Source organism: Coptis chinensis, chromosome 8 (assembly GCF_015680905.1).
Source record: "Coptis chinensis isolate HL-2020 chromosome 8, ASM1568090v1, whole genome shotgun sequence".
Taxonomy (NCBI): Eukaryota; Viridiplantae; Streptophyta; class Magnoliopsida; order Ranunculales; family Ranunculaceae; genus Coptis; species Coptis chinensis.
In genome coordinates this window covers 8,818,303-8,826,825 of record NC_141463.1, presented here as the reverse complement: position 1 = coordinate 8,826,825, position 8,523 = coordinate 8,818,303, and the positions used below count along the sequence as shown (strand labels likewise).

The 8,523-nt window shown below is 36.5% G+C and overlaps 2 protein-coding genes across 3 annotated transcripts; both read left to right on the top strand.

Moving 5' to 3' along the window:
* The first annotated feature begins 612 nt into the window (after positions 1-612).
* LOC147479747 (geraniol 8-hydroxylase-like) lies at positions 613-2,740 on the top strand. The gene is made up of 2 exons (XM_086577923.1): positions 613-1,740; positions 2,128-2,740. Exons 1-2 carry the CDS (start codon positions 856-858, stop codon positions 2,737-2,739), a joined length of 1,497 nt encoding a protein of 498 aa, XP_086434049.1. The 5' UTR covers positions 613-855; the 3' UTR covers position 2,740.
* A 470-nt stretch (positions 2,741-3,210) lies between these two features.
* Positions 3,211-8,174, top strand: LOC147479746 (P-loop containing nucleoside triphosphate hydrolases superfamily protein). 2 transcript variants are annotated; one of them, XR_015204988.1, is made up of 8 exons: positions 3,211-3,464; positions 3,648-3,791; positions 3,890-3,964; positions 4,087-4,283; positions 4,374-4,548; positions 4,648-5,055; positions 5,169-5,350; positions 7,395-8,174. XR_015204988.1 is itself a non-coding variant. In XM_086577924.1 (7 exons), exons 1-7 carry the CDS (start codon positions 3,246-3,248, stop codon positions 5,298-5,300), a joined length of 1,350 nt encoding a protein of 449 aa, XP_086434050.1. In that variant the 5' UTR covers positions 3,211-3,245; the 3' UTR covers positions 5,301-5,478. The 2 variants fall into 2 exon arrangements, 1 of the variants encoding a protein (XP_086434050.1); XM_086577924.1 differs by lacking the exon at positions 7,395-8,174 and having other exon boundaries at positions 5,169-5,478.
* The last annotated feature ends 349 nt before the right edge of the window (positions 8,175-8,523 follow it).

The following is an 8,523-nucleotide window of genomic DNA, read 5'->3' as shown; positions in this document are numbered from 1 at the left end:
TGGACATGATTGACATTTATGCATCAACTTGAGGGGGAGTGTAGAAAGATGTATATATATTATAAATAGGAAATAATATATTTAGAATATATTTAGAATAGTGTGTCTTGGTAGACGGTACAAAAAATTAACTTGTATATAAACCCATGTTTTGGGATGAATAAGATAATACACTGAATATAATTGAATTGAAGTCTTTTATTTAACAAAGCCTTGCTAATTCAAAGTTCAAACCAGCTTTTGTGAAATTCACATACTATGCTTTAGAACATTTGCTAGCTATAGGCTTAGACCTGAATATTTATCCAGTAGAAAAGTATACCTGGATATATTCTTATATACACATTTTCTCTATTTAGCTGTTTTGAATCCTTCCACGAAGACTCCTTCAGCAATGTATCAATAGATGACTGGATGAAACTGATTTTTGAAGAAAGATAGATAAAAAAGTTTACTTAATGTACGTACCCATGATTAAAGAAATTATCACAGTATATTCGAGCAACATGTTGAATATCTTGTTTAGAATTTTAAAATGGAAATGCACATGTCCTTCATAGTTCAAGGTCGATAGAGTTTTGGTTAAGTTACAAGAAACCTAGCAAACCAAAGTCGTATCTCCCAATCTATATTTTGTTTAGCACAACGCCACAACAATCAATTGAAAATGTTATCATAACGTATTTATCTGTTTCTGATTGACTTTCATAATCAATTAAATAAATGTTTCACCTCCATGTTTAGATCACATCGATCACCCTTCAAGAATCAAGATTACAAATACTCCACCTATACCTAAATTGCATCTCAAACACGAACAAACACAACTGCAAGCCTGCGCTGCACTACAAGAAAATGGACTACACAAATCTTCTATTGTTTCTTTCTTTTGTGTGTTTATGTATTTGTATCGTTTCCTCTACAGCAACAAGGCTAAGAAGAGCCAATCTCCCACCTGGTCCACTCCCTCTTCCAATATTCGGAAACCTCTTCAAACTAGGTAGCAAACCTCACAGATCACTTGCAGAACTTGCAAAAGTTCATGGTCCTTTAATGACTCTAAAACTAGGCAGTGTAACAACAGTAGTTGTTTCCTCCCCTACGTTGGCTAAAGATATCCTTCAAACGCATGACCAGTCGTTTGCTAGTCGAAACATCCCAGAAGCTGTTCGTGCGCTCAAGCACCATGAGTTATCGATGGCATGGTTACCAGCATTAACACAATGGCGCAACATTCGAAAAATGTGCAACACCCAACTATTCGTCATGCAAAGACTGGAGTTCAGTCAAGCTCTTCGACGCCAAAAAGTGGAAGAACTTCTTGCTTATGTTGATGAAAACTGCGAACACCGTCGCGCAGTAGATATAGGTCAAGTTGCTTTTTCTACCGTCCTTAATTTGATATCGAACACTGTGTTTTCCGCAGATTTGACCCGCTTAGATTCTAATTATGCCCAAGAGTTTAAGGCACTTGTACGAGGAGTTATGGAAGAAGCTGCAAAACCGAACTTGGCCGATTATTTTCCAATTCTTAGATCATTTGATCCACAAGGTATTAGGCGTCGAATGGAAAATTACTTTAGAAAACTAGATGACCTTTTTGATGGAATGATTAAAAAAAGGTTGGATTCTAGACAACTGGAAGCCTCACCTAGTTGCCATGACTTCTTAGATACAATTCTAGATTATAAACAAGATGATTTTCAGCTCAGTGACCCTGATATCAAAGCTTTACTCAAGGTAATATCTGAAATTACACATTTTTTGTGCTTATTATTCTTGTTCCGAATTTTAGTTTGATTTTACAGGAATGGTAGGAAGCAACTCATATGAGGGTTGCATGAACAAAACCCACAAGAGCTATTTGATCTTAGCCTTGGCCCTTGTGAATTGATTATTTGAACTCAACTTTGGGTTGGCGAGACAAATCTTCTAGTTTGTTTCTTATAAAAAAACAAGATAACAAAACTATAGAAAAAAATAAAATAAAATGTGATACTTCATAGTGCGTGATTCGTCTACCATTACTCTCCCATCTTATATTTTCGTCTTTCAGTTTTAACAAATGATTTATTATTCATTTAACAAATAAAGTTTGAATTATTAATTGTATTGTCGGATAAGTAGGACATATTTGTTGCGGGGACTGATACCACCTCAAGCACACTAGAATGGGCCATGACGGAGCTCCTGCGCAATCCAAACAAAATGGTGAAGGCGCAGCTGGAACTCGAAGAAGTGTTTGGTAAAGACAAACCCATTGATGAATCAGATATTATTGGTCTACCTTACTTACAAGCAATTGTGAAAGAAACATTTCGACTGCATCCTCCCGTTCCATTGTTACTTCCGCATAAAGCAGTAACCAATGTAAACATAGGCGACTTCACTGTGCCCCAGCACACACAAGTACTCATCAATGTGTGGACTATTGGTCGTGATTCAAGCATATGGGAGAACCCCAGTTCATTCGTGCCCGAGAGGTTTTTGAACTCTGGTGTTGATTTTAAAGGTCGAGACTTCACGCTCATTCCGTTCGGTGCGGGTAGGAGGATATGTCCAGGACTGCCATTAGCATTTAGAATGGTGTATTTGATGTTAGCATCTCTACTTCATGCATTTGACTGGAAACTTGAGGAAGGAATAAGTCCCGAGGACATAGATATGGAGGAAAATTTTGGCCTTGCCTTACAGAAGGCTAAACCTCTCAAGGCTATCCCCATCAAAAACAAGGTTTAGTGTAAAGGGAGGCATGCTCATATACGTTCCCCCTCCCACATGATCAGTATCCTCCTATTCTTATTTTTAATAAACAGGTCGCCGCTGGCAACAACCTCCATATTCCCGGCCACACACCCAGATTTGTTCTATCCATATTTTACTATCAGTACAATGACCTATCCTTTCCTCTGATTATTGTCTTTGTAGAATATAATGAACATGGGTTAATTGGTAATTGGTTGAAGAAATTCATTTCATATCTTGTTTCTTGTCGGGTCTACTCAAGCTTATGGGTGCATATTCTGTTTAACCTTCGGAGTTTGTTCAATTTCATTTTCAGTACAATCATATAAAATACAGCAACAGCATGGCAACACTGAACTTCATATATTTTATTTATTTATAACTCGTGGCCTTGCTAATACCCAACTGATCAACTGGCCCACTTGAAGGAAAGTAGGTGACGTGGGTAGAGTATTATTAGATTTTAGTTGGATTTTCAGACAAACTTTTTGCTTACAAAAATGGCTACTGTTTCTTGGTCATCCTCGTTTCTTGCAGTTTCTTGGTCAGCTTTCATACAACCAAATCCTAATTCCAAATCTAGTTTAAGAAGTAGGAAAAAGCGTTTGGGTTTGATTATGGCAGTGGGTTCGACTGGGTCGTCGAATACGACAAGACTGGTAACTTTCTTGGGTAAAGGTGGTTCAGGGAAAACTACTTCCGCTGTTCTTGTAGCTCAGGTACACTTTGCCTTGTCCCTTGAGTTTAAGTATCAGAATCTCAATTTAGAATATATTTTGTTTTTATTTGGATTTAATTATGTGGTTCTATTTTCCCATTTTTGGTCATTTGGATAGGCTGAAAACAGTCTTATTTGTTGAATTAACGGGTTTGTCTTTTTTCTTTGATTATATGATGCCTAGTTTTATGCAAATGCTGGTCTCAAGACGTGCTTAGTAACTCACTCTCAAGACCCAACTGTTGAATATCTCATGGGTTGTAAGATTGGTACCTCTCCTACTGTATGCAAAAGCAACCTCTCGGTTGTTAGGCTGGAGACCACTAAAGTGTGTGTGCTGCTTCCTTTAATTTCTTCCTGTTTTATTCAGTTTATAAAAGTTACATTTCCATCAATAGGACTCAGTACGAACTAATATATGTGCAGATGCTACTTGGACCTCTTAACCAGCTGAAGCAAGCAGATGCTAGGCTTAAATTAACCCAAGGTGTTCTTGAAGGGGTGGGTACGTAATGATCTCATTTTATTATATGAAACTAACATCTGTTAAAAGTCAAGTTAGCCTTGATTAGTCCCTTTGTATGTATTGTTTTGCTTACACCCCTTTACTCTATAATTATTAGGTTGTGGGTGAAGAGCTTGGGGTGTTACCTGGGATGGATTCCATTTTTGCTGCCTTGGAACTTAACCAGTTTGTAGGGTTCTTAGGAATGACTGCAACCAAGAGAAACCAGCCACAATCAAAATTTGACATAATTATATATGATGGAGTCAGCAATGAGGAGACATTACGGATGATTGGTATGACAGAGAAGGCAAGGTTAGGGTTTTCCTTTTTCTTACCAACTTGACTACTCTCACTTTTTTAATTATCTTACGTGGGCCGCCACCATGTGGACTGCCTGCGCAGATGGTATTTGAAATATTTGCGGAACATCGCTGAAAAGACGGATGTTGGGAGATTGACTGCTCCATCGCTGCTGAGACTGGTAGATGAAGTTTTGAGGTTAAATGGTACTGGAGGATTGCGTCTTAATGGGAAAATGAGTGGTGAAATATGGGATGATATTGACAGGATTCTAGAGGTACATTTGTGCTCTGTTGTGTATCACTCTTCTGTTTTGGATGAATTCTTTTTTCATCAGAATTTACTTTATTAAGCTTGTGGCAATGTTGTACTGCAGCGGGCCTCTGGTTCCTTTCTCGAACCATCAAAGTTTGGCTGCTACCTAATGATTGACCCAAACAGCCCAACATCCGTCAAATCTGCATTGCGCTATTGGGGTTGTGCAATTCAATCAGGTGCACAGGTATCTGGTGCATTTGGTTTAACTACCAAGCAATCTTGTGCAGAATCAGCAGAAATGATCCACAAGAGTTTTTCACCTTTGCCTTCTGCATTCATGCCGTACCTTTCAACAAACTCTCCCATAGATTTTGATGCAGTGGTTTTTAGAGAAGATTTGCAGCATCTGCTTTCTACTGCAGCAAGCAGCGGAAAAGTTCAGTCATCAGTTGAGTTCAACCATACCAAGAAGTCTGTAACTCTTTTCATCCCAGGGTTTGATAAGTCAGAGATCAAGCTATATCAAGTATGCTCATACTCATCTAACTAAAGTTCTGTTTCTCATATTGGGCATCCATGTATTTCCAGGGCCGATTGTCTTAACAATCTGACTAATATAAAGTAGCTGTATGATTGCAGTATAGGGGAGGATCTGAGTTGCTGGTGGAAGCGGGAGACCAAAGACGTGTCATCCGTTTGCCTTCGTCTATTCAGGGAAAAGTGGGGGGTGCCAAGTTCACAGATAAAAGCCTTCTAATCACAATGCGGTAGCGCTTCTATTTTCCTTCCATTAGAGATTTCTTTCTCGCACACACAACACGGTAAGTATCTCCATTTAAATTCATTTGTTTACATATAAATGATGAAAGGAATACTACTCTGGGAAAATAATGTGAACTTTTGAGGATCACTGTTTGAAATTTATGATTAACAGTTGGAATTGCTTTGATACCTTATATATTCCAACGTATCAAGACTCCCCCATTCATAGTTATCAATATCATACAATACACATACGATACGTATCATATCATTTTGCTGTCTATACGTATCATATTATTTTATCGAAAATTTTATGTATAGCATGATACGAGAAGCGTATTGTATGAAATGATACATACGCGATACATCCTGTATTGGGTGATACACTTTAGATACATATTTAAAAAATTTATCCGAAAACTAGTTTTTAAGAGTTAGTTTTTTCATCTCTTTTTCAAGCTTTGGAAAGACATCTTAGGTTTTGGTTGTTATAAACAACAACCCTAACCCAAAGCAACCTTTACTCACTCAACTATATAACAACTATCGTATTCCTTTACATTATAACACTAATTTGGGTCAAGTGGTTGAAAATGATGACATTTTTTACCACGTGATAAAATTTTATTTATGTATGTTTGTGGATGAAACTTACGTACACATGCACAAACACATCATACTATAGAAAAATTATTTTACACTTACCATACGATACACGATACATACGATTTGATACTCGATACACAAAAAAAGGAAAACAATAAAAGACACAATGATAACTAAGCATCCATTTACAAATATGAATCAGACCAATGAAACTACATATCCAAGTCACTTTGGAGTGATTTCGTACGAAAACATTAACCTGTTGTGGGAGAACGACGGGTGAAATTTGTCTGACTATATTGATTTCACAGAACCCATAGCCTAAAGAATGGCGAATTAGATTAAGACAATATACTTACAGAAAAATCCAATTAAGATAATCAAAGCACAATGTGTCTATTTTGAGAACAACGAATATGCAGAAATATTTAATTTAGATTAAAATCTTATCTACAAAGTTTGCGCTTCCTGAAAGCTACTTCTACGTTTTGAAGACGCAACACCGGCAATCTTGTTACAAGTTACAACTAGTATATGTAGTGAAAACGCATGATAACTGGAATGAAAAAAAATTATATACAAAAGTAAAACTAGGCTGACGAAAAAAGAGAAATGTAGTACTCTTTGGCTCTTTGCACCTAATAAGGTTACTGTGGATATGAATTATGGTAATTACTATTTTGTTGTTGATAAATAATAGGATATACTCTGTAAACTTGAACATGAAAAAGTTGGCTCTCTTGATTGTTAGTGTATTCTGATAATCTGATCACATATAGTATTCATGGCTCCTGAATACTATACAAAAGAACAACCAATTTTGATTAACTGCTTCATAAACAATAATGGCTATAATATATATATAGTTGACCAAAGTGTGATGAGATTGGAAACTGGCATTATTAAAAGGGTAACAGACTAACAGTACAAATTTGATAAAGTGAAGGCATTCCTTGAGAAGCTCCCATTTTGGAAGCATCTATAGAGCGCCTTCCATATACTAATAATTTACTAATTATTGAAGTATTAAGTTATTAAAAATAGTAATTACCACTACTTTTCCTTTGCAAACTTTGAGAAAAATAAATAACACTGTTTAAGAAAAGAACAAATAATGAAAGAAATAGATTAAGGACAATCCCAATAAACAAAACATAAGCTTTGACCCATAAATCTTATTATGTACCATCCAAAAAAAAATCTTATTATATGGACTCAAATTGTTGGTCGACCCATTTGTAGTGGTTGCGCCTGTTTAAATTTGTACAGTTGTCTTTGGATATATATTATAGCTATACCCTCTTGGTTCTATATTTCTAACTTTCACATAATCTCCAATATTTTCAGAACACTTAAAACTAAAACTAATCACAAAATTTTTGGAGAAATAGTTAGAAGTCTCAAACTATTAAAAAAGGAAAGCTAAACCCAACAGCTTCTACAAGTAAAACCCTTACATTCCCTTCTCTAAATTCGACATTTCTTGCAATATTTCAGAAGAATAAGGAGAGTAACCATGGTTAATCCGACCACGTCTTGCAAGGCTAGAGGGTCTTATCTACGTGTTCACTTCAAGAACACTAGACAGACAACTCATTCAATCAAAAAGATTTAACTGGGGAAGGCAAAAAGGTATTTGGAGGATGTGCTAGCACACAAACTAGAAAGAGGTTGGGCATTTTTGTAGGGGTGTTGGGCGTACTGCCCAAGGCAAAGAATCACCATTCAAATGGGCAAGGGCGCTGGCTAGTGAAATCTGCCAAATTCATTCTTGACTTGCTGAAAAATGCAGAGAGCAATGTTGATGTGAAAGGACTGGATGTCGATTCATTGTATGTTTCACACATCCAAGTAAACCAAGACCAGAAGCAAAGGCGTAGGACATACCGTGCCCATAGGAACTTCTTACTTCTTAATATGATCAGTATATAGGAAATTCTTAATAAAACTTGGACAATATAGTTAGTATTATGTCGCCATATCATAAACACAAACATCGCTAAAAACCAATACTTCGATAAGGTAGGGCTGCCAACTATGTTTCAAAGTGTTGAAACAACTCTGTACAAAGTACTGCTTTTGTAATATTGACTATTGTCATGTGTTCCGTCAGGTGCTGAGAGAACTCTCTACAAAGTAATGTTTTGTATAATTTTGTAATGCTAGCTGTTGTCATGCTTAATTGTAATCTGGGATTACAGTGAAACTATATGCATGTGGTATGTCAGTCTAAAAGACATCGACAATATATTTGATGGTTTTTTGTTTTTTGATTAATTACGTTCCTTAACTAAACTGTTAGTAATCCTAATGCATCACCAGATTTTGTGCATTGTTTCCTTGGCTGCCATAGGCCTCACTATTACAAAACTTAGTAGTGCAACAAAATAAGATAGACTTAAAACAGTGAACTTGAACTGATGTATAAGTCGTCACTCCACAGCTAGATTTGTTAGGTGTGTGATCGAAGAACAACTCCAATATCTCCTTCCAGTATGAAATTTTGATTTTATGATGGCTCCCCAATCAAATTGCATATTCGGCAACCGAAAACCTGCATTGGATGCTGGTATTTAATGAGTAGCCGCCACAGTGTGTTCCTGTATGACCTTTAAAAGCCTTCCCA

Bases quoted from the DNA above. Each gene is read 5' to 3' on its own strand.
- LOC147479747 (XM_086577923.1), top strand. From the start codon at position 856: ATGGACTACACAAATCTTCTATTGTTTCTTTCTTTTGTGTGTTTATGT. The intron at 1,741-2,127 runs GTAATATCTGAA...TCGGATAAGTAG, and splicing joins ATATCAAAGCTTTACTCAAG to GACATATTTGTTGCGGGGAC.
- LOC147479746 (XM_086577924.1), top strand. From the start codon at position 3,246: ATGGCTACTGTTTCTTGGTCATCCTCGTTTCTTGCAGTTTCTTGGTCA. The intron at 3,792-3,889 runs GTGTGTGTGCTG...ATATATGTGCAG, and splicing joins TTAGGCTGGAGACCACTAAA to ATGCTACTTGGACCTCTTAA. The intron at 4,549-4,647 runs GTACATTTGTGC...GTTGTACTGCAG, and splicing joins ATATTGACAGGATTCTAGAG to CGGGCCTCTGGTTCCTTTCT.